We start from the raw sequence: 25,855 nt of genomic DNA, 5'->3' as shown, positions 1-25,855 counted from the left end.
CCAGTGAGAAATGATTCGTCGAAACGACGTCGAATCGACATCGGCACCGTCGAATTGACGTCGATTCGACATCATTTCGACATCGATCGACGAATCATTTCTCACTAGGTAGACGTCATCTTATAAAATATTGCTTCTCATTTAATATATACGTATATGTATATTAAATTTGAGACGACCAAATAAATTTCGTTCTTTTTTTCCTGTAGGTACCGCCGCTCGTGTCGATTAAAATATTCACGTACGGGATATAGTGCCATAAATTTGTAATATTAAAATATATGGACTTAATTTTTGTTTGTGCAGTCCGCCACGCGAATAAGCTTTATCTCAACTCGACTCGAATTATTACCGTATTTTTACCAATATTCGAAATTATTATATCTATGCGATATCTAAATTATCCGAATACGCACTATAGATTACAAGAGATACGTATACTTTTGTTCGGGTTAGCTTTAATTTTGAGTCGCTGTTACTCAATTCCAAATTTATCAACTGCATTTATACGAAGTAATTCAATCGCATATCTTTGATTGAACAATAGGTCTTCGAAATTTTCGAATTTGCTTTGGAAAATTGTGACTAAGGAATGTTTCAACATTTCTCCCACTCATATAAATTATTAAATACTGACTATAATCGTCATGAGACTTGTAGGTCTCAAATTTTTTGTACAGTCTTTATCAAACGTGTGTCGTAATTTTCCTGAATCTTTCGTAATTCTTCCGAACGTCAAACTATATCATCCCTCTCATCCTTGAGTCCGGTATCGTCGGCGCCGTTGGGATACATATTTGGAGCTAAGGCTTTCACGTCGGTTTTGCAGCCTTTTCGTGTGAGCGGCGGCATTTTCAGCCTCAGTCTTCTCTTCTTCGAAGAATCTTTCTTTCTGCAATAATATCCGTTATTACAATAACCGATTTTATTCTCGTTCTAGGGAACGTCCGTGACATGAATACATCATCTCAGCTAAGCTTACACCGTCTCTTTAAATAGAACTTTCTGTTGTGCGTATACTAATGAATAACGTCGCTGTTATTTATGAAAATTGTTTGATCAACGAAATGCAGACGCTTTGAAAAAGGCTCGTTGTTACGTACTGGTGTTTGCAATCTATGAAGATACCCATTGAGAACAGCGCCAATATGACGATGATGATGCCGATTACAACGACCACCAACGTCACAATCGCGTCCTCTTCCTTGACAGTGAAGGATACGTCGGACGTTGAATCGTATGCTGAAAGAATCGTAAAGAATTTGCAATGCTTCGCATTACGTGCAAAATTGTATCATTCGTTTCGTGTGGCCACGTTTCATGTGCCGCGTGCCATTTTTTTTTTATCAGTGACGTACAAATGTCTCCTATTCCATTCTAATTCCTTAATGAAACTTGGTCGTTTATAAAAAAAAATAGACGTGTGAGAGACGAGTAACTCGTATTTATATTATTAGCTTACATGAAAGAGTTATGCGATAATGAAGGCTGTGCGCTGTAGATATTTTCTCAACTAACACGCATCGGTTTCATGATCGTTAGAAACTAAGAGGATTGAATGCAGAGACGGGAAAACGTGCCGGTGATGGAACGTCAAGGATTGTACAGTGACGTGATATCCGATAAGAGGTGTCTCTTATACGAGCGTAGACATAAAACCTGTGCTCCACTATAATCGTGGCAAAGATACTTTAAACGCACTAGCCGATAAATCTTCCATACAAACGTTCACATTCAACTCCCCGTTGAATAATTATATATACTTTTATGGGAATAATTATTACGTTTATGGTGATATAACTTTTATATAATTAAATTTTACATATTTATATTTATCACGTATAATTATATTTTCATATAATCTAAATAAATGTTATATAAGTGTTAGAGTACAAATAATTACTTCAATAAGAAAAACTTGTCATTTTCAATATCAATTGTATTATATTAATTTATCTTTCAGTTACTTGGAATATCCATTTAGAATTTATATCGGAAACGAGCAATTAATTTTGAAAAGGTATCGTATTTTCTGCTAGCAGATAGTTTCTTTTTCACGCCTATCGTGCGCAAGAGTGTAATATTCTGCCAAGAATTTTTGCGCGAAAGAAAATTAGCTGCAAGATGCGCTTGCCTGTAACTTTCAATTTTTCTGTTCACTATCGCGTAACAGCCGTTCGTTATTAACAGAATTATTTTGCTTCCTAGAGAAAGGTGCTCTCCAAGGTGCTGATGTGCCACGTTAATCAGAGACAAGCAACTTTAGACGAGAGGCGTTTCCGCTACGCTGCACGCTTGCGTTTGTTCGTTACAATCGATGTTGCTCTAGGCTCCAGTAAATTTGATGCATTTATTTACTTTCTCATATTATTTATAGATATTTCAAATAAAATGCACATTTGAAATATTATTAAAATAAAACGGTGATACGAATCTCGTATTTCACGTGGTGCACATACAAATATAGCGTCAAAGCTACAATTAGAAAAATTGAAGATTAAAGTTAACGTTACATTTGGATTATTCCTACCGTCAGTCTCTGCGTAAATTACGAAATTATTAAAATATGCAGCAGATTCGAAAGTTGAGCGCTGAGAAACATGGAAATTCGGACGCTTTCTTATTACACCATAAGAGATATTGTATATTGATCAATCGATAGTTTTGCCAGTTTCATGAGACCGGCAATACATATATGGTATGCATGTTCACAGCAATTTTGTGAGCGTATGTTGCAACAAGCGCAAACCAAATCCGCGTAATAAACAGTTCTGTTTCTTGCTTGCGACACGCAGGAAAGAGCAATTACAGAAGAAAACTTTCCTCGTCGAACTGCGAATCGTGAACAATATTATGTCAGATCCACCATTGACATTTTTTTGTATATTACACAGGTAAAATTACTCTCGCTTTCGTACACTTAATTGATTATCTGTCTCAGAAAATGCTGGATGTATTTTGGAAAACAGATTATTAAAAGAAGGTAAGATTCTTCACAGAACTAGGCTACGTCAATCTTATAGCGCTTATATCTGTAAAACATATACAAGTGAAAAGATAAATATGCGAGCACAGCTTAAATGTACTGGAAAACTAAGGAAACTATACTGTTTGTTTGGAGGAAGCTATAATGTTTGATAATTTTTGCACGATTGCACTTTATCGTATTATATTTCGCTTAACGGCTCGTTCTTGATAGCAGTATGTTTGACCCAGATACATTTTGCTTCGACTTACGACGGTAATTCAAATGCACAGAAAACATTTCAAGAATTACGTGCATATAAGAAGCCAAAAGAGTTCTATTAATTTGGAAAATTTCTACATGTAAAAAAGTTATATAAACAGACAAAAGATTTAAATAGACATTAATTTAAAGTTGAACAAAAGTAGAAAATTAAGTGGTGAAAATCTTTTTGAAGGACGAGTGCCGCGTGACAGGCTCTACGTATAACGGCGGAGTTTTTCCAGAGAGGTCGCAGACGCATGTGGAATTTCCCTCGTCCACGTGCAATTGCGCCCCCACGGAATTTTTCTCGTCGTCGGGACAATCGGCTTTCGTTCGAGCCGCTTCCGATGCGTTCGCAGCATCGGCATGAGACTCACGTGACGCAATTCCGTAATGTGCAGCGCAACGACGGGCTCACGTATCGGAATGCTCGGGTACATTTACGATTAAACCTTCTCTCATTGGCAATACGTTCAATACGTCATACGCGAGTTCCTACTCTCTCAAGGTCTCGGCGAGGATTAATTAGAGATCTCGCGGATGCTGAGTGACCATTCCACTTTGTCTGGGACGCGGGCTACTTTCTAAGCTCTTGCACTTCCTTTTCTTTCCTATGGTATCTGTACACTTCATCGCCAACCTTCGTTAACTGTTGTCATTTAAACATCTCGCGTCCTCGCACAGTATATCAATATCTTCTTTAGTTTATTTTCGAGTTTGCTAAATGAATCGAATTTACAAGGTGTTAGAAACAGAAACATATTCGTGTTGACTATCACGAAAATCTACATTCATTGATTTGTAAGTTTTTATTCACTTTGCGCACCTATTAATCTTCTTAAAAAGATATTTCAATAACATCAATAAGCTGCGCGCCACTTCTGACAAAATACTGACAATCGTTGTGACAACTCAAAGAGTGTTTGAATGCTGAAAAATTGATATTAAGAATTTGTTGACTGGATAATTGTTGGGGCCCGAGCAATTGTATAATTATGTGGTCGTGATTGACGTTCGACTAATGCGATAACATCTGTATGCATTATGCACTTTATTGTTAGTTTGTAGTAATGCAGCTATCCCGTTAACGAGAATGCCGATGTTCTCAAACGAAGTAGGTATTCATTTCCCTTACTGATTTTCTAACGGCAATAACTGAGTATCCCTGAAGTATGTATCACGTTACAATGGAAATACTCAGCATTATCACTAAGATGTTTATCTCTAAAGAAGAGACCCTTACGCTTTTATCTCGAGCACAAGTTCTTAAGTTCTTTTCTTCGACAAACAAAATTTTCCCTAAATCGTTTCAGTAAAAATTTAAGTTTTTCTTTAAAATCTGCCCTTTTGAGATTTCAAATATTATTTTGTATTATTATTCTCATTTTTTTTAGCAACAATATAACTACTGTACTTCCATCCTTTGCACGTCTTGTAATAATTTACAACTATTAAGCATACACGGAGAGAACTTTCTCTTAAAATTTATCCTAAAAAATTATGTTGGACACTATGACATTTTGAAAAACTTTATGAGAGTTTTTGAAATTTTACCCATACATTTTACTAGTAAAATATACACTAAGCATAGTTACTAGTGAAATGTATGGTAAAATTTCAAAAAACTCTAGTAAAATTCTTCGAAATGCCGTGTTGTCCCACGATTACATAATTTCTAGGATAATTTTTGAAAGAAAATTCTCTCCGTGTAGCTGTTTATACAAATTTAGATTTTCCGTCACTGACACTTCACAAATTTTTGATATCAGACAGCTCCTCAATTTAAATTTCAATAACTTAATTTTAATAAGTTAATCTGACAATAAATGCACAATTAAGTAATAATTTATAATACTTCTTGATTACTTCTTTACTACATTGGAGTACTACCTTCTGTCGACATAGTATTTATACTGTCGTTCACATTCCCAACAAGCATTTTCATCCTTTGTCACGTTTTTGTTGCGAAAAGAGGAAACCGTTCCCAATTTCTTCCGTTTCCCGGAGGAAGAAAGTTCGGCAGAGAGTACAACAAAATGCGATTTCGATTCGGAGCACTTTTCAAACCTCCCGGCGTGCCAGTTGAGATCGTGAGGTAAACTGTCAGCCACACTCCCGTGGTCGTGCTTGGTGAGGCGCCAACGAGAGTGACGGAAGGGAAGGCCGAACGACGGCCGGAGCAAGAGAAAAAATGTAGACGACGAGAGTGAGGAAGGGGGAGAACACTTGAGGAAGTGAAACAGACATGCACGTACGCGATTCGGAAGGAATAGAGAGGGGGGGGAGAGAGAGAGAGAGAGAGAGAGATGCGTCACGAGGACCCCATTCCGAGATTCCTATTCACCATCCCGGGTCCAGGTATACCCTGGTACGAGTTGAAAATCCTTGTACAGTCGAAAAAAAAGTACGCAAGACACAACTGATAAAGACTGGCAAACGGCTTTCGCAGGAAGAAAAAAAACTAAATCTATTAACTGAAGATTTGTCTTGTAAAAATTTGTAAGGATTTAAGAACTAATTATATTAAATTCCTAAAGTTTACTACCAATCGTAAATTTTTTATAACATTGAATATAAAAATTAATATTTGGTCACCCGTATCTGCAAATATAAATTGCATAAATATTCGCTTTTAGACACCTATATACGTGTGTGTACGCGACAATTTTGTGTTTTGTTTGCATAATTTCTACTATTAATTGCTATACATATTATTATATATAATAAATAAGCTGTCATGCTTACTTATGCAATGTTAAGTGTGTCCTAATTATTAATTCCAAATATATTCTTTCGAAGATGCAACTTAACATTTGGAAATATTACGTCAAAGCGACAATGGAATACTCTCATAATTCTTTCATTTCGATGTTTATTTCATATCACGCACGCATTAACGTAATGAAACTATATAAGTCTCTCCACATGATTCGTCCATCATTTTTTAAATACTGTCCAGTTTATCGTGTACGTAAATGCGGCAGCACTATGACGCACCAAATTTCAACGAAATATTGATTCGGTAAGCGTGTCAGATACGCCTCAAATTGATAAGCAATACTGTAAATGGTTGCTACGATTACGTGTAATCCATAAAATCGGCTCGATTTTAATTTGATTTATATTTGATCAACTGAAATGTCATTCGGAAAAATATATGAAAATAATATGAGAAGTAATGTATACAATTTTAAATTATAAACCTGTTAATTTATCGTATAATTTATCGATATTACCAAAGGCAATGTAATAATACCATTTAATTAATTCTAACAACACTATTAATTAGTAACTATTTCTAGAATAACTTATATTATAATTAATATTTAATTTACATTACAACTAATTTTATAATATGTTAATATTTCAATAATACTACGCAATATTATTATAGTGGCATTAATCGGTAAATTAATGCCTCACATCTAACACTTAATTCTATTTCGCGAAAATCCGTGCTCCAGAATAATCGTTTAACGTCGTAATATGTAGGCATACATATAATTGCCACGTCTTGTCGCAGAATTATATAGCTGGTATTCCCAAGATTTTCATAATTATCACCATTCACCTTCCGGTTTTGTAGTGAACAAAAGATAAATAAGCATCTGTACCGTGCAATACTCCCACAACGCCGCTTAAAATCTGCAATTCATAATATCCTTTTAAATAAAATACTTCCAATTAAAGCAACAATTAAAAGTAACTACATGAAAATAAATGTTAGTCGTTTTCTAAACTTGTTTTCTGCAATTTGGCATAAAGCTATGTCATATTCATGATTACGTAAATAAAAATCACCATAATTCTTTTTCTCAATTGTTGTCTCTGGTTAGGTGAATAAAGAATGACGCAAATTAGTGAAAGCGTTAAATTCACGATTTGCACGATTGCACTAATAGACTTACATAAGCGGCTGTCATGGCAGGATAAACGTCAAAGCCGGGTCTCAGGTAATACTCGGTCATTAAAAATAATTTAGTGGCAAAAGCCAAGTAAGATGCTGAACTTAAATACAGGAAGCAGGCTAAAGCATTGAACATCATCTCCTGATATTGAAAAAGAACAAAAGTGTAATGTAATAATTCCGAAATTACGGCATTAATAGTGATAGAACATTATTGAAATTTTATGGCTAAAGCTGTCAATAGTAACATTTTCACAAATAATTAATTATTTAAAATACACTTCTTCGTTTTATTGTTATTTGAAATAGATAAATACGTACAAAGAGTGACGAACGAATCAACTTGTAGGATTTTTCCGATATTGTATAGCAAGCAAGTAACAGAGCGGAAGTCAGGAAGCAGGCGGATGCCGTGGTCAATGATCCTTCAAAAGCCGAGCCAATAGATGAACTATACCTCAAACCATAATTAATAAGCAAACTCTGAATTAATCCACTGATAACCTGAAATTATATTCTAATTAAGACATTATAAAATCGTAATTATACACAGGTATATGTATACTTATATTTTATACGTTTGTTTATTCTCCATATCATGCCTTTTAATGTAAAATCTAAGAATTATAGTCATAAGTAAAAGGTTTTACAAAAGATTTTAAAGATTAATCATAGGTGAATAAATATTAATTTTTATTATACGTATATATGTTTAAAGAATTACAACTCTGTCGAATTTTCTAAATGCCACATAGTAGGCAATATTACATGCAACATAATATGCAACTGTAGTTACTTACTGTTTCGCAAATTTTCACGATTCCTGGCAATGATTTAAAGAAATTGACGTGTATGCACGTGCAGCATCTGAAACAACAGCAACCAACACCGCCCGCGCCGTGCGTACCAGAGGATGACATCCTTATTACAGGTCCCATATTGTTCATGACTATAATTTCGTGTTGCTGGCAATTAACTTAGTGCCAGTTTCTATATACTGACAATGAGCTGCAATGTTCGTTAAATTGTCTCTGTTTATGACTTCTCCGACGTTCTTTATTGTAATGTCCCCACTTAGTATTTAAATACCCGTCCTCTTTCCCTTTTTTCTCTTCCTCTGGGATAATTAAGTGGGATAATTTACCACAATTATCCACTTACGCTCAAAAATAATATTTCTTCAAATAACTTTCTTGTTACAATAATTAAAAAAAATGTGGTCCAGTACACAATAAACTGTCTTCGCTATCTAAGCACATAGACAATTTTTCTACATTGAATTTTGTCAAAATTACAAATAAACAAAGAAAAGGCTAATTACAAGGCTGCAAAATCTTTAAGTTCAAATAAAGTTTTGATAATATTATATTATACGTGTTGGAAGATTCAAATAAGTTTACACTTTAATGCTTAATCGTTGAACTTTTTGGTAGCAATTTTTAGGAGAACAGATCACGACCGGCGACACTTTTAAACTGACTGAGGGTGTAGGCCTGTGCATCTACAAAGTCTGAATGTCGTTGCACCCCCCGCATAGCAATCGACACAAGGGAAATTACTGTCTATTTCTGGCACGTGCCACGCCAGAATGCTCGCTCTTTGCCCGCCTGCTCTGAGCAGTTGACAGACAAGTAAAAAAATTTAAACGGAAGATAATATAAGATAATATAAATGTATGTATTTTGCATGTCATTTTTAAAACATAATTGCACTTATAAATTAAAAAAATTAATGTTTACAATTTCTTCTACATATATCAAATTATATGTTTACAATAAAAATATTTAGAAAATAAATCAATTTTAATTATTATTTGTCGGGAACAACAGATTAGCAACAAATTATTCTGCCAACGTTATTTCCTTTCTGTTTCACATAGATATGCACAACGATTTGCTCAACGAACGTAGCCGTCCTTTAGCATCATTTTTCAAACCAACAGAATAAGCGAGAAAAATTTTAATCATTATTTTTCGAGAACAACAAACTAATAACAAAGGCTTGCTGCAAAGATTATTATTTCCTCTCCGTAAAATATATTTATTCTCTGTCATCTCTCACCAATCGAATTCTGGTTGATCTTAAAGTTGACCTTGATCTCTAAGGAGGTCAGGGTCCAAGTGAAAATATTCACCAAATATTTAACGAATTAATATAAACGTATTTTCAAAAAATTAATTGAAGCGTGTAATTGCCATGCCAAGTATCAAATACAGTTCGACAGTGAAGATTCATTATATTATACATTGTTTGTACATTTATTCAATTAAATAAATTTCCTAAGATATACATATTTGGCTTGTGCAAGGGGGTCACAATTTATATAATAATAATATCTATTTTCTCTTTCCACAATACACACTACAATTATTATACATTAATTACAATACAATTGTTTAAGTTATTTACTTTATTAAGTTCGCCACACAAGCGATGCTTCCGCTGGAGATATATAAGATGGTGTTTATCAGTCCGCAAATCTAAATAAAAATTGATAATTTGTTTCAGAATAAGATCCAATAACGTACGCATAATTTACGATTTTTAAATATGACGTGTTCAGCCAATCATTCTTTATAAATCTGATGCAATTAAAAAAGATTGATTCATCAGATTCGTAATCTAATGAATAACTATATTTTTAAATATAGTTGTTCATTAGATTTACGTATAGTCGTACATATATGCATTAATGTTTATTTATGTGTATCTTTTTATGTGAACAGAACATTAATGCTTATTATAATTTCAAAAAATTTCTAGCATCATAATTAATTTTTTACAAATATAATATTTCTTACAGAAGCTGCTAATAATGGTTTATAGTTATTAAACGCTGTCTTAGCCGTATGTATTTCCAGTATCAAACATAATGATGCCACGAATAATAAAACGGCGGCAAAAAAATTATAAAGGCGTTCCTGAAAGTTTAAAAAGGGTTTTAATTTAGAATTAAGAATGTTAATTATAAGAACGATAAGAATATTATTTTTTAAAATAAATTATGTTAAATTATCAAATAGTCTTTTAACAATTTATTTGAATTATTATTAAAATGCGTTTTATCTCTAAAAAGAACTTTTCTTAACGTATAAACAGAAGAAATTTAATTAATAAATTAAACAAACTAATTTTATTTGTATATTTTGAACAACTTACATGAAGTGTTTTAGGTAAAATGGATGCAGTAAAAGGAGACACCAGGTTACTGATAAAGAAAATAAAAGTGCCAATAAAGAAAGTAGATGATACAATAAAAAAGAAGCATTCTTTCTGATATAAAGGACCAATAGTAATAATACTATTATAGATTTCTATGCTTCCGATTATTCCTGTACAAATTGCACCAAACACCTGTTTACAAATTATTCAGAATAATAATTAAAGAGATATAAGCATTTTTTATAAAAATGAAGAAGAAATATACTATTAATAATACAACAAAATTATTTATTTAGAAATATAAATTGCGACTTATTATTAGCTGATTCTAACGAAACCGATAACGAAATCTTATATTAGTATTGGAGATACTACAGTTATTTTATTTTTATTTTATTTTATATTACATATGTATAGCATATGTATATATGGAGACTAACTATATATCTAATTAGTATCTCCAATACTAAGATAAGATTTCGTTATCGGTTTCGTTGAAATCGGCTAATAACCAGTCGCAATTTACTTAAAAATTGCGCAAATATCAAAAACATTATGGCAAATTGTATTCCTCAATTAACAATAATATTAATTTCTTTCATTAAACGTTACATATTTCTTATAATTAAACGTCACAAGAATATGATTCATTTTTTAATCTGTTTTATTTAAAGATATTATCTATTTTTATTGAAAAATTAAGGATTTAATAATTAATTATTTTCTAATATTATGAATTGATGAAGAAATCATAACAACGACTGATAAATCAACATTTAAACAAATAAAATAGTAATAACGTATACCAATTGTAGTAAGTTAAAAATACCGTTCCAACTTTTCAAGTAATCAGTGTTGATGATAATATTCAACATTGTTGCCTCGTTTTGATATCAATCCTAAAATCAAAGATAATTCTTTACTTTTAATACATGAAATTATCCGTCCCTCTTGTGAAGATGAGGCGATTTTAACAAACAATACAATACAATTGGTTACACTTTGCTCTAACAAATAATTAATTAAAACTACATGCTTAAGCTATTATGGATTACAGTGATGTGCAAGGTAAAATAATGTACTAACCTAAAGAGAATACGTTATTTTACATCGGCGGTTAACGATTGACTGAAACGATAAATGAGACCACGAGATACGTCATTGATGATATCATACAGATAGCATTAGTATATCTTTTGATAATATTTCAGCAACTTATTGTTAGTTATTGGGCGTTTCTTTATGAAGCTATTTATGAAACGAACAAAGTACAAAATTTCTCATCGATATACATTACAGATAAATTTTAATTTGTCACCACAATATAGTGACTCTAATATAAATAAATTAATAATTGATAACTGCATGAATATATCGATAATATTAATAATAGAATAAGATATATTTTAAATACTTTATGCAGTTTTCTTCAAATTTATTGGGCTTGCTAAAAAACTGTCAAATTAATAAAAATTATTCTTGTGAAATAACATATTATTCTACAAGGTGGGCCAAAAGTAATCATCCGATGTTGTTTGGCTATAATTTGTAAATGAAACGAAATATTTCGATGCGATTTTCTTTAAAACATTATTTGGTCTTTTAAGTTTTATTACATCAAGATTTGAAAATGATATCGGTCAAGTGACCGCCGCCATTCTGAAGGAGACATTTCCGGGCCGCCTCATATCGCGTTTCGGCGATATGCACTGGCCCGCAAGATCGCCCGATTTGACTGTTCCTGACTTTTTCTTTGGGGTTTTTGAAGTCGCGGGTCTGCGGACAAGCCACAGACTCTGGCAGCCCTTAAAGAGAACATCCGACATGAAGCGGCCAACATATCGCCCGACGTTCTCAAAAAAGCCATGGAAAATGCTAAAAGGGCCCAAATGGTAATCAACAATAGCGGCGATCACTTGACCGATATCATTTTCAAATCTTGATGTAATAAAACTTAAAAGAACAAATAATGTTTTAAAGAAAATCGCATCGAAATATTTCGTTTCATTTACAAATTATAGCCAAACAACATCGGATGATTACTTTTGGCCCACCTTGTACAAACTAAATATAATTTTACGTATCGCAAATTTTAATTCCTTGCTTGGCAGATTTTTAAATACTTTGACAATTTTCGCACGTCGTAATATTACTTTATATACGGATTTATGATACGTTTAGTACATCTCACTTTATTTATATGTGTTAAAAAAGAAAAAATATATTACGCTTTAATAAAATTTTACTGTCAACTGAATCTACATGTTGAATCGTTACAGCAATGAACACGTGCTATACGTATACAAAGGCTAACAATATGAAATTATGTATTTTATTGTAATTTTCATATAATTGTACATATACAAAATGAAGAAACATAAATGCTCTCAAGCTTTCTAAATAATACTATTGTACTTATAATCTAACTGTTACAAAAATGTTTGACAATTAAGTTAGTATAACTTGTCTTTAAAAACAGAATTAAGTGATATACGAATGAAGTCATTAATTGAACTTCGAAAACTCAAATTATTATGCTAGTTAAATAAGAATGAAAAAACAGAAAAATTATAATAAACTCTTATAAATATAATCTGTAATCTATCTATTAGACTATATTAGACAATCGGACGATGCACTTTTTTGGCATTTTTGTGTGAAATCTAAATACAAATTGTATCGTACAATTTATAGCTTGTTCGATCATTTATTTAATACTGAAAATATTATTGTATATATGAAATAAATGTGTCTACATAAAATATGTATGTTGTAAAAATACTAGTGGTAAGCATAGCGAATGTTTGTGAATGCTATTAATGATTCATGAAGAGTAAAGCATATTAAAAGGTTCTTCGAAATTTTGTCAGTACTTGCTAAGTAAGAAATGTAAGCCGGTATTCATGTTCCTTTCTTATATTTAAGATCATCTTACGTATAATTTTAATATGTTGTAAACCAATCGAAGAGCCGTCATATTAGCATTTTAAGACATTACTTGAGATGATCTTCAGAAATAAGATCGGACTATAAGTACCGACCATAGTTTGGCAGTCAAAATTCTTTATACAATATTTTCACATCGATTCAATTAAATAAAATTGTTTAAATATGTAAGTCTGGCGAAGACAAGTGTAGAAATAATTTAATTTTACTGTGCAAACAAATCACAAAAATGTAATTTAACTTTTCAGTCATCTCCATAAGAGCCATAGCCAACGACCGCGCTGCAGATGTACAAAATGGTGTTTAGCAGACTGAAAATCTGAATAAAAATAAAGACATTTTTTACAATCTAATAACAGGCATAAACATAACATATAGTTACAATTTACATATATGTATACCCAGACTTAGTAAATTACTTTTCATGGTTCTGACATATTTTTGCTAAAAGAAAATAATTTTAAACTGACAAAAATAATTGATAGGTGATTGCTTAAGTCTGCAATATTCTGCAATATAATACATGCAAATTGATAATACCTACACACATATACATATGTATGCATACATATAGTATATCCAGGTAGCAATTTAAGCTAATGTTACTTGTCGTCATCTTGACGCGCGGTTGTAGCTACGCTTATACTTGGCGCGAGACACTACCGTGTCTTGTGATATCAAAATGATGTTTCTGCCGTCACTTTGACGTCAAAATGACGACAAGTAACGTCGGCTTGCTACATGGGTATGCATACACATACATATGTATATAATATTATTGTATTATAATTCCCATTTCTTCTTATAGTCAAGGCTTAAATTTTTACGATTGTACTTACAGAACCCACTAATAACGCTTCATAGCTGCTAGCATAGGCGGTAGACCCTTTATGTATATGCACCATCATTGCTATTGAAGCCGAAAGTAATAATACGGACGCTATGGTATGATAGAGAAATTCCTGAAAATTTAAACGAAAAAGTGTCAATCAATGTAATTTGTGAAATATAACAATAAATTGTACTAAACAGCTTCTTTTAATAATTCACATTTTTTAATAAAATTTAAACAAATTTTAACATTTAAAACTATCTTTTTACATCTTGCAAGAAAGATAAGACTAATAAATTAAATAAATTATACATAAGATACATCACAATTTAATTTATGCATATAAAAGTACTTACATAAATTGTTTTAGGTATAACGGATGATGCAGAAGAAGATATCAAATAACTGACAAAGAGAAGACATGTGTTAATGTAGAAAGCACATGTAACAACAAGATAAAAGGTTAATGTGGAGTATGAGTATGTCTTTTCCTGATTAAAATCGTTACCGATGATTCCAACACATATTGTACCCAACAGCTGTTGACAAAAATTAACAGTGTCAATTAAAGAGTTATAAACTTCTTCTGCAATTAATATAGCGTCAAAATGTACTATTAACAATACAATAATATTGTATATTTAAAAGTACAAATTGCAGATACTGTTACGGTAAAAACTATTACATGTATAAGATTGTGTAAATGTCTCCGAACATTCATCCCAAAATGTATTAATTAAACAAATTATAACATTGGTTGTTTTTTAATTAAATCATAATTAGATGCAATAATAAATAATCAATTAAAATTGTATTTAAGAAATAAAATAATAAAATAATATTAATTTATACCAATTGTAGGATCTTAAAAGTGGCGTTCCAACTTCTCAAATAGTCAAGGTTGAGGACAATATTCGGCATTGTTGCCTTGTCTTAATGTCAGAATTCTGAAATTAAAAATAATTCTTCTGTAGTCACACATTTAATAATTTATAAAAATATTATTCAATAAAAATGCCACGTGATAAACAAATCAAGATCAAAATACGAGAATGCACAAAGAAAAACGTTGCAAAAATGTAAATGTAATTTAAGTAACACCACAACCTTCCTCAAAAAGCTACACTTGTAATTTGCAGCTGCAAAAATCTTATATACTTTGTTTTTTTCTTTAATAACTTTAATAGATTTTCTATTGAAAGTGTCCGTGTGTCACAATTGAATAATTACATAGGCATAAATCTATAAATATAATAGTTGTATTCCTAATAATTTTTTATTATACATATCAAAAGCTCCTACAAATTACGTCTCACATCAATTCATATGGACACAATAATTTTGCAATATTTTAGTTATACTGAGTCTTGTAACTTAAATCTCAGATATGTAATTAACAATTCCCAAACATTTTTGTTGCATTTATATTAATGGAAAAGATACTTTTCATAGTTAAAGTTACAACATTTCTACAATTATCGATAGGTCAAACTTTACATAATAATAATAATAATAATAGAAATGCTACATTACACAGTATTCTTTTAATCCAAATAAAAAACTTATCTATATTCAATAGAATTTGTACTTAGTATAATTATATCAAAAGTGCAAATTTTTATTGTAAAAAGTTTTCTTTTAATACTATGTCAAAAGAAGGAATATGGAGAATTGATAACTTTATGATAAGACCTGTATCGTAATCTGACATGATAAGAATTGTGTAAGATACTTTGCACGTTACTTCTACGAGTTGTCATAGCTCAGTACGTTATTAGCAAATTTTTCATAAAGTATAGTGACGTGAAATACACTGCAATTTTTATGTAAAATATGCTAACACCGATTCTCGTCTTTCTTAAATTTAATAGTAATAAATATTACACAAAAATTATTAAGATTATTTAAGGAATAATTTACGATAAAATAGTGATTTATATACATTTTATACAAACACATAATATATTAAACAGTGTTCATAGAGAGATTTGATATTTAAGATCAGTTTATTATGAAAAGGGGATGTGACAAATAATTATCAAAGTATAATAAAATCAGTAACTCATAAATTTGTTATTGCGGAAAGTCACGTCCTTACGAAAGCGAGCAAGCACCGCTCGTAATCACAGGTTATTTTCGAACACCCGAGTCACATACGCGCACAAGGTGCGAGTTGAAAATTTATCTCAATGACTTTGATTAAGACCACGAGTCGTATCTGTTACTGTGCTCGATTCTCGTTCAATATTAACTTGTTCAAAAATTCTTTATGTAACGTGTCACCAGTTATACTCTCTATCGTACTATATTCTTTCCTTATATTTTCCAAATCATCAATTTATTATCAGAGTTACATAGTTTATTGTACTAAATAAAACTACATTCGTCTTTTCCTTTAATTGTAAGAAATTAGAAAAACAATTAAATTATATAAAACTGATAGCAATCTAATTAATTAATTAACATAAAAAATTTTGTGTTTACATAAAATGTACCAATTCTTCATACCCTACAATCAAAATAAAATAAGAAGTTAAAAATTAATCTCTAACGGAGAGTAAAAAAGAACTTCTAAACTTCCTCGAATGCAAGAAAAAATCTTGTGATTATTTCAACACTGCCATATATTTGCAAGAACTTATCACGATTATTAGCTCTATTATAATTTTTATATCAATTTAATAAAATTTTATCCATTCATCTAGATTACTTTGATGAAATAAAGAAACTTGCTTACTTATTGACCCAACAAATACGCAATTAAGACGTATTTTTATAGATATCATGATTAGAAAATATGGGACACAAGATGCGTGATGATCGCACTAACCTGATAAAGTACGTAGTTTAACATCGGCAGCTAACAATTGACTGAAGCGATACATTTTGCGAGCATGGAGAACGTCACTGATGATATCATACAAGTGAGATTGATATAGTACCTTTTGATAATATTCTAGTAATTCATGTTAGGTATTTGTACTTTACCTCTTTCCAGCTATTAAAAAGATATCAAGGAATTTCTTATCAGTGTACGATGTCGATAAGACTCATTTTAATATCAAGAAAAAATCAATATGTGACCGTAATATCAAATTAATATAATCAATATTGTGTCAATATTAATATAATAATATATTTTACAATATATAGTCAGATATTTTAAATACTTGCACATGTTCCTTTTCCATACTGTCATAACAACACTGTTAACAATTTATTGCAAATTATTCTTACGAAATGATATTGCGGGACACAATACAACTTTATGTTTTCAATCGCATATCCTAAATTTTATTTAAAAATTACACTTTTATATTTAATACCTTTTTTATTTAATACTCCTTGTTATTTGTCATATAGTATTTACGCCGTTTTCTTTTTCTCTCTTTTTATTTTAGTTTTTAACATAGGATTCAATTTTTCGTCACTTTTCTATCGCTTGGAAAATGACAGTTACGACTCTTGCCGTTCTTGTTTCACAAAATCTCAAAGAATAGAGGAAAAAATTCTGTAAGAACAAGAGCGCTTTTATATTTTTGATATTTCCGCGAGTCATTCGGCTCAAGATTCCGAGGTGAACTGTCAGCCACAAATTACCGGTTGTACGATAAGCTCGGTGAAGAGATAGCGAAAGCAACGAAAAGGCAGGACAAACGACGTTAGAGAGACAGAAAGAAGGATAAAAGTAATGAGTGAGAGAAAGAAGAACATTTTACAGAATATTTCACATAAAATGAGATAAAAAGATGAGCGGAAAAGGAAATATGCATTCTCAAAGATATAATGCGATCGTTATTGGATTCAGGCACACGCATCGAAATAACACGTCGTGCAATGGCAGATAAATTTTGTATAATTTTTTATAAGTACATCGAAAAAATGCCAAAATATCTGATAAAAACTCTTTTACAAAATTAACGGAATCTTACCTATAAACTATCTTGGGTGCGTTCTCGGAGAGCTCACTGTCAACGATGTTTGGTGCTACAGGTTGTTCGCGGTGCTAAATGGTAATGCTAGCAAACGCCATTATAACGTCATTAATGGTGGCGTTATACGTCATAATCGCATGCTACCAACGCTTTTCCTTCCAAGGTAGTGTGATGATAGCGTTAGCGTTTGTGAGCTCCGTGAACGCTGTCAGTAGCTGTCAATAGTACATCTTGTTTGGTTAATTGTATTTGTGTTTGATTAATCGCAAAAGTAATAGAAAGCAATTATGTGGAAATTACTCTGCATGTTGTAGAAACTAATGAAAATGTATTAATTACCGTTTCCGTGGCTGATACTCTTAGAGCAAAAACCGGTAAGTTAATAAATAAATAATAAATAATAATATATAATATGTAAATGTATAATATATTACTAAAACGTTGTAATTATTATTATTTTTATTTCACGAGGTTATCCGCCATGTTGTGTCAGCGCTATTCGTGCTATTCCGCTGTACACGGAGCTCGCTAACGCTATCGCGCTATTTGTTTCACGAACGGTCTTTGGTAGCGTTTCTGTTTAGCAGCGCGATAGCGAGTTCCACGAACGCAGCCCTGTAAACTCTCATTTTACAATAACAGCATTTGTTTGTGAAATTTTATTCATTTTTTCGAAAACTGATAACTGGAAATAATAATATAATACTTACATTTGGTAGATACCTAATAATTTAATATTGTTACAAATTTATTGTGACAAGTGTTAACCACAATTATTTAAAACTCTGAGTGAATATTGAAAATTTATATTCTTTCTTGGTTATTTATATATTTGGAGAAGAATGAATATCATATAGAAATAACGTCTAAAATAAATATATTTATATTAACTAAAGATTCTGCTCTTGCATTTTTTTAAATATTGATCCCAATATTCCCCATCACACAATTATAGCAAATGCATAATATAATCGGCGCATATTGATACAAAATATATACAATAAAAAGGACCAATGTGATTTGAGGTAACATAGAGATGGCAGTTCCTTATTTTAATGTTTATGTTACGAAAAATTTTGATTCTGCAGCTTCGTTTATAAGTAAAATAAGTAACATGAGTAGCATTTAGTATGTACGCACGACAGTCTTGTTGGTGACAGAAATTAAAGCATTATTTTAATAATAATAAGATAATTTACGATAAGATAACTTAATTATAAATTTAATTACAATATGCATTTAAAGCGTTTAGACCTATCATCTTCTAATGATTCCAACGACCGAATGTTTTTGCATTTTTGTATAAATTCTGATAAAAATCGGATCGTGCAATTTATACATTTTCCGACCTTTTATTTAATAACTATAAATATTATACATATATACATATGAAACAAATATGTCTATATAAAATATGTGTTTTGTACGAATACTAGTAAAACAATCGTAGCAAATGTTTGTGAATACTATCAAATAATCCAGAAAAGGTGTAAAACATTTTGCAAAGTTTGTTATACCCGCTAAGTAACAAATATAGTCAGACAGTTAAACTTTTTTTACGTATGTACATACATATTACATTTTCATATTAATTTAATTAAATAGATTTTCTAAACATATGTAAACCTTATTTGTAAAGAAAATTCGTTTAGGAATAATCCATTTTTACTGTTTAGAAAATCATAAACATTTAATTTAAGCATTTTCTTGATTCTTCATTTGAATGTCATAGTCGAAGACCGCGTTGCAGAGGTACAACATGCTGTTTAGCAGACCGAAAATCTAAATAAAAATGAATACACTTTTTAAAAATGTAATAATAAACATAAAAATAATGTATAATCACTTAATTTTTTATGATTGCAATATTGTACTTACGGAAGCTGCTAATAACGCTTTATAGTTATAATAATAATAATTTTTCTTATTTATTTGCACCAGCACTGCAATTGAAGCCGTAAGAAATAATACGCATGTTGTGGCGTTACAAAGAAATTCCTGAAAAATTAAACGAAAAAGTGTCAATTAACATAATTTTTTAAAATAAATTATATCAACTGTTCCAATAATCCACGGTTTTAATGTTATTTAAATAAGTTTTAGCACTCGAAACCATCTTTTTTATGTTATAAAAAACGACAAGATTAATAGATTAAATAATTTATACTAAAATGCATTATATACTCACTCGCACACACACACACACACACACACACACACACACACACACACACACACAATTTATTTATATATGTATAAGTACTTACATAATTTGTTTTACGTATAACGGGTGCAGAAGAGGAAAACAGATAACTGATAAATAGAATTAATGTATTAATATAGAAAGTAGTTGTTACGATAAGAAAGAAATTTTGTGGATTTGAATAAGGAAAATGATGGTCCATAAAATTATTGCCAATGATTCCAACGCAAATCGTACCCAGCATCTGTTTGTAAAAAATAAGAATGCCAATTAGAGAGATGTAATTTTCTCCTACAACAATATCAGAATATACTATTAATAACACAATAAGATTGTATATTTAGGATAATATGTATAATTGAATTGTGCTTAGAATATAAATTAATAAGATATTATTATTATTAAAAAATACATTTGTTCGTAATCAATAGCCAGAAATTGGTAATACAACTTTATCCTATTATCTCAAATATTATGCAATGTGTCTTATGTATCATGTACATTACTAATCTCAAATAGTACAAAGAATACAAAAGAAACTTTTTATCAGTTCTCGAATTATAGAATTAATTTTTTTTCCATTCCATTTCTGTTCTAAAATTTATTAAGAATCCAAAAAAATTTGCTTTATGTCATTTTTTTAACTTTCTTTCAGATACAAAGAGAATTCGTTTTATACTCTATAAAAATTTGCACAGAAAGAAAATTCTTTTGTAAGTTATTTTGGACAGATTATGTTAATTATAGAGAACTTGAAAAATTCCTTTGAGTTCGTAACAATGTATAACAGCCTGTGCTATTTAGAATAACTTTGTCAAGATATTTAGTTTTTTAGTTAAGAACGCAGTGCAGATCACATGCAATGTGATTTTTTATTTATTGAAGGTCATTTATTGATGAGTATTTATAGCACGCCAACAAAAAGCATTCATATCTCGTAATCACAAGTCATTAATATTATAATTAAATAAAAATGAATATTGATTTATATACCAATTGCATGATCTTAAGAATGCAATGCCAAGTTAGTAAATATGAAGTCTTGATGACTAACATCGGCATTGCTGTCCCGTCTTAATGTCAGTTCTGAAATCAGAGATAATTATTTTTATAGCTGTATACTTATCAATTTATAAAAATTTCATTTAGTATAGATAATGTTAACGTTACATTGACATACTGTACTCTTTTAACACAAATGAAAAACTAATTTAAATTTAGTATAATTTATTTTTACTACGATTATATCAAAACTGTATCCTTTGTAAAAGAGTTTACTTTTATACCATGTTAATAGAAAGAACACGAAAAATGGATGGAGATAACTTTACGATACGATAAGATCAGTATCATATCGTAATCTAACATGATAAGAATTAAGTAGGAATCAATACTTTGCACGTTACTTCTACCACCTGCCATAACTCATTGTACAAACCTTCAGTACAAGTATTCTTAGCACATTATTCATGAAATATATGCACGTAGAGTACAATTGTCAATTTTCATGGAAAACGACAAACAAAACAAATGCAGTAATAAGGATTCGCGTTTGTTAAATACAATGGTAACAAATATTATATAAAAATTATAAAGATACATAATATATACATATAATAAAAGAATTATAAGAATTATTTCTCAGCTGTGATTTATGTTAGACAAGCGCATAGTAAATCGGTTAACTACTCTAGTCTCTTTTCTGTGTGCCTCATTAAAATCTTGTGCATGCAGTTCTTCAATTTCAAAATAACTTTGAAATTTATATGTACTTAAAAAAGTAATGTTACAGTTTATTATATAACGAAATAAAACAGATTACTACTGATAATGACCGAGAAATAATAAAATTAGCGATATAAAGAATTGTTATTGCAGAAATGGATAAAGCCACATTCTTACGAGAACGAACAAACGCCGCTCTTAATTACAGGTTATTTTTTAACACCCGGTGCACATAGGCGTGCAAGGTACGAATTAAAAATTTATCTCAATTACTTTGATTGAGTCGTACCGGTTACTATGCTCTATTATCGCTTAGCATTAATTCCTTTTTGCATTCAATTTCTTAAGCAACATATCACCAATTACCTACTGTATATTTCGGCTTATATTTTTCAATATTTATCAATTTATCATGTAAATTACATAGCTTATTATATTCAATAAAGTATTAGAAAAACAGTTAAATTATATAAAATTGATAGCAATCTAATTAATTAATTAACATTAAAAATGTCTTGTATACATAAAATATACCAATTCTTTGTGTCAAAAATTAAAATATTAAGTTCAAAATAAATCAATGGTCGAGAATAAAATAGGTACAATATCTAGACTTCTCCACAATACAAAAATCTTATTATGATTTTAACGCTACGATATATTTGTAAAACCTTATGATGATTAGATAATTATAACTTTTATCTTAAATTTAATGAAATTTTATCTATCCATCTAGATTATCTTTGATGAAATAAAAGAATTGATCCAGCAAAACCTAAGCTGCATTTTCATGGTTATTTTGATTATAAAATATAAGACAGATATAAAATATAAGACAGTGATTGTACTAACCTAATGAAAATATGTAGTTTTACGCAGGCAGTTAAGGACTGACTGAAGCAATTTAAGAGTGCGAAGAACATCACTCATGATATCATATGTCGATGATATCACACTTTTTGATATTCTAGTTACTCGTGTTAGTTGTTCCTTCCCTCTTTAAACCTTAAAAAGATATGAAAATAAGAATTTTTTATCATTATGCGATATCGATAAAACGCTTTGATACATATTAATAATCAATATTGTATCAATATCGATATTAATAATATATTTTACAATATATAATTAGAAATATTTTTAATACTTTGTAATGTTTTCCTTTCCTGCCGTTATCTGCAATAAAATTGTAAAAAATTGAAAATTATTGTTATAAAAATGATATCACTGTATGTACAATACAATTAGAAGTTTTCAATTATAACATCACATGTATTAAATTTTACAACAAGTTTCATTTTTATGTTTAATACCTTCTACTCATTGTTATTAGTATTTACGGTGTTCTCTTTCTTTTTTTAATTTCTAAGGTTCTTGTTACTTTTCTATCACGTTAAAAATTCTAAATTTTAGCTGCGTTTGGTTTTCACAAAACTTCGGTGAACACAGGAAACAAATTCCGTAGAAAACACGAACGCTTTCATGTTTAAAACACTTTCGATACCTCTATGATTCCGCGTATTATTCAGATCGAGAGATTCGAGGTAAACTGTCTGCCACTTTATGGTCGTACGATCGATAAGCTCGGTAAGAAGTCAGTGAGAGCGACGAAAAGTATTAGCGATATCAGAGAGGGACGAAGAAAAAGATAAAAGTGCGATAAGTGAGGAAAAAGAACATTTGTAAAAGTGAGATAAAGTGAGTGGGAAAGAAATGTGCAATCCATACAAATAATGCGTTAATCATGGATTCGCACTGAAAAAAATTTCTGGTTGAAAATGGACGAATCAGATAATTCCTTTAGGATTTACCAGAATTTCTGTAGGATTACAGGAATTCTGGTAAATCCTAAAGGAATTCTGGTAAATCCTAAAGGAATTATCTGATTCGTCCATATTCAACCAGAAATTTTTTTCAGTGCGGGTATAGTATGTATACATCCAAGCAACATGGCGGATCGGACAGTGATAGATAATTTTGTATAATTTCCTATTTTTTTAATGCTGAACTGTCTGATAAAACATGTAAATAACATTTCTGTAAAAACACTGAATCTTATATTTCTTTGCATTGATTCTAAAAATGTATTAATTTTTTTTAATGATCATTGTAATAATAACAATAATTTAATGCTTACATTTTATAATAGGTATCTGAAAATCAATTATTACAAATGTAAATTATTAACAGTTACTTTTTAATCAAATTAATGTTTTGTGCATGTTACTTTTAAAATACATTGTTCAGCATTTTTATGTATTAGTATTTATATTATATACACGATTGGGAAAGTTACTATATAAAAGTATCTAGTTATAGTTACAATTGTTTCGCTAAAAATGTAACCAGTCACAGTTACCAATTCTATCAGGGGTGCCATTTAAATAATCGAAATGAAGACTTTTCAAAGCGATCACAGCGACCAACCGTTACCCACGCAAAATGATAGCCGTTTATCTGTAAAAATCAACGGAGCAGGTACGGCGTATCTTTCATTATTCGTTCAAAATTGTTATCATGTTTTTCAACCCCGCGCGCCGCTCGGTAATTGTTTACGTCGAGCCGCCGTGCCGCCGGCGACCGCCGCGCGGTCAGAGGACGTTCGCTCTTCGCAGTAGCGTTCGAGCCGCCGGGACGTACGCCACGGGGCGATGTGCGCGATCATATTCCGCGAAATTACACGACTTTTTCGTTCCTCGGAAGAGAGAAACTTGTCGTTTCCTCTATTCGAAATACATCGCGTTGTGGACGTGATTCGCGTAGTGCAGTAGCAGCGCCGCGCAGTAGCTGCCGGGAACGACGCCATGTTAATCCATTCGAGGAGCGCCGTGGACACGCAGTGAATCGATTTCGTGTGTCGGTCGACGCGTTTTACGGTACACACAAGTGCGGTAACATTGTTCAGCTCGACAATCGTACGACGTAGACTCGATCCTCGCGAATGGTAATCCATCGAGACGCGTAAATGTGGAAAATCCCGGCCGAAATGTCACGCGCGGTCGGCGTCGCTACGGCGCCGTCGTATTCTCGGGCGCCAGGAGTGCACCGAGTTGTTCAACTTTGATTCGTGTCTCCTCGCGCGTACAGTGATATTCGAGTTTTCCACGCGTGATGTGCTGCGAGAGAAGTGTTCGCACGATATCGCCCTGTCGAACGCACGCATTCGGTTCCCTTTTTCGCGACGCGCGTCAAGTTAGCCTCGCGCATCTCCGCTAGTGCTTCCCGCCGGAATGTTCTCGTCGTTTCGCGCAATGCCATCTCGCCAGATTCGGCTCGTGTTTCCGCGCGCGATTGTTTCTCGTTCTCGCTGCAGTGACGTCCACGTCGGTTAACACCGGGAGTGAGTGTTGTGCGTTCTTTCTTTTCTTTCGTGAGTGTCGCGTTGTGCCAGTACGAGACGGAGGAGTCTGAGAGGAGGCGGCGGTCTAGGAGGCATCGGGCAACGGCGGAGCAACTTTATGGTAATTAATTTTTGTTTCGTATAAAATTTATCTTGTTGTTTATTTAACATAATTTAAAAGTTATTTTGTTGAATTGATTTTAATGTGAATCTTATAAATTTCTGTTACAGAATCGACGTAGTTGAACTCCGCTGCTGCGCATCGAGTCGGTAAGTCGAAAACTTTTTTTATTATAGAGGCATCGGGCAACGAATATACATCTTGTAATATATCTTGTAGATACAGAGATGTACATTCGTTGCCTTAAAATGGATAGGTTTCAAATGCTATGTCGAGCTCATTTTCCACTTTGAGAATTATTAAATTACATGACAGAACTCAAGCGAAATATGGCGAATATTATTAATATATTCGTCGAGCTAATCTCTTGTAACCTATCCATTTTTATTAACGAATTGATATATAAATTAAAATACTATGATGTGAGATCCTAATATATTTTATCGAGAACACTG

The 25,855-nt window shown here is 31.3% G+C and overlaps 5 protein-coding genes across 9 annotated transcripts; all 5 read right to left on the bottom strand.

Moving 5' to 3' along the window:
* Positions 1–144: 144 nt before the first annotated feature.
* On the bottom strand, positions 145–5,371 carry LOC105561041. The gene is made up of 3 exons (XM_012010683.1): positions 5,120–5,371; positions 1,104–1,242; positions 145–892 (listed from the first exon to the last, which is right to left on the bottom strand). The coding sequence occupies exons 1-3, from the start codon at positions 5,172–5,174 to the stop codon at positions 736–738; spliced, it is 351 nt and encodes a 116-aa protein (XP_011866073.1). The 5' UTR covers positions 5,175–5,371; the 3' UTR covers positions 145–735.
* A 1,098-nt stretch (positions 5,372–6,469) lies between these two features.
* Positions 6,470–8,623, bottom strand: LOC105561040. The gene is made up of 4 exons (XM_012010682.1): positions 7,937–8,623; positions 7,458–7,640; positions 7,138–7,278; positions 6,470–6,874 (listed from the first exon to the last, which is right to left on the bottom strand). The coding sequence occupies exons 1-4, from the start codon at positions 8,081–8,083 to the stop codon at positions 6,797–6,799; spliced, it is 549 nt and encodes a 182-aa protein (XP_011866072.1). The 5' UTR covers positions 8,084–8,623; the 3' UTR covers positions 6,470–6,796.
* Positions 8,624–9,425: 802 nt separating this feature from the next.
* Positions 9,426–11,640, bottom strand: LOC105561039. 2 transcript variants are annotated; one of them, XM_012010681.1, is made up of 5 exons: positions 11,385–11,640; positions 11,105–11,197; positions 10,296–10,490; positions 9,938–10,057; positions 9,426–9,616 (listed from the first exon to the last, which is right to left on the bottom strand). In XM_012010681.1, the coding sequence occupies exons 2-5, from the start codon at positions 11,171–11,173 to the stop codon at positions 9,542–9,544; spliced, it is 459 nt and encodes a 152-aa protein (XP_011866071.1). In that variant the 5' UTR covers positions 11,174–11,197; positions 11,385–11,640; the 3' UTR covers positions 9,426–9,541. The 2 variants fall into 2 exon arrangements, with proteins under 2 accessions (XP_011866071.1, XP_011866070.1); XM_012010680.1 differs by having other exon boundaries at positions 11,105–11,640.
* An 882-nt stretch (positions 11,641–12,522) lies between these two features.
* LOC105561038 lies at positions 12,523–18,083 on the bottom strand. Of its 3 annotated transcripts, XM_012010678.1 has the most exons (7): positions 17,403–17,663; positions 17,251–17,282; positions 16,907–17,074; positions 14,929–15,023; positions 14,433–14,615; positions 14,084–14,206; positions 12,523–13,563 (listed from the first exon to the last, which is right to left on the bottom strand). In XM_012010678.1, exons 4-7 carry the CDS (start codon positions 14,995–14,997, stop codon positions 13,489–13,491), a joined length of 450 nt encoding a protein of 149 aa, XP_011866068.1. In that variant the 5' UTR covers positions 14,998–15,023; positions 16,907–17,074; positions 17,251–17,282; positions 17,403–17,663; the 3' UTR covers positions 12,523–13,488. The 3 variants fall into 3 exon arrangements, with proteins under 3 accessions (XP_011866068.1, XP_011866067.1, XP_011866069.1); XM_012010677.1 differs by lacking the exon at positions 17,251–17,282; XM_012010679.1 differs by lacking the exons at positions 16,907–17,074; positions 17,251–17,282; positions 17,403–17,663 and adding an exon at positions 18,009–18,083.
* A 1,008-nt stretch (positions 18,084–19,091) lies between these two features.
* On the bottom strand, positions 19,092–23,553 carry LOC105561037. 2 transcript variants are annotated; one of them, XM_012010675.1, is made up of 7 exons: positions 23,253–23,553; positions 23,087–23,115; positions 22,792–22,944; positions 21,208–21,300; positions 20,279–20,458; positions 19,890–20,009; positions 19,092–19,793 (listed from the first exon to the last, which is right to left on the bottom strand). In XM_012010675.1, the coding sequence occupies exons 4-7, from the start codon at positions 21,274–21,276 to the stop codon at positions 19,707–19,709; spliced, it is 456 nt and encodes a 151-aa protein (XP_011866065.1). In that variant the 5' UTR covers positions 21,277–21,300; positions 22,792–22,944; positions 23,087–23,115; positions 23,253–23,553; the 3' UTR covers positions 19,092–19,706. The 2 variants fall into 2 exon arrangements, with proteins under 2 accessions (XP_011866065.1, XP_011866066.1); XM_012010676.1 differs by having other exon boundaries at positions 23,444–23,553.
* Between the last annotated feature and the right edge of the window lie 2,302 nt (positions 23,554–25,855).

Source organism: Vollenhovia emeryi, unplaced genomic scaffold (assembly GCF_000949405.1).
Source record: "Vollenhovia emeryi isolate VEMERY1.0 unplaced genomic scaffold, V.emery_V1.0 DF939213.1, whole genome shotgun sequence".
NCBI lineage: Eukaryota > Metazoa > Arthropoda > Insecta > Hymenoptera > Formicidae > Vollenhovia > Vollenhovia emeryi.
Note: the sequence above shows the minus strand (reverse complement) of the source record. Positions and strands in the feature narration are given on the sequence as shown.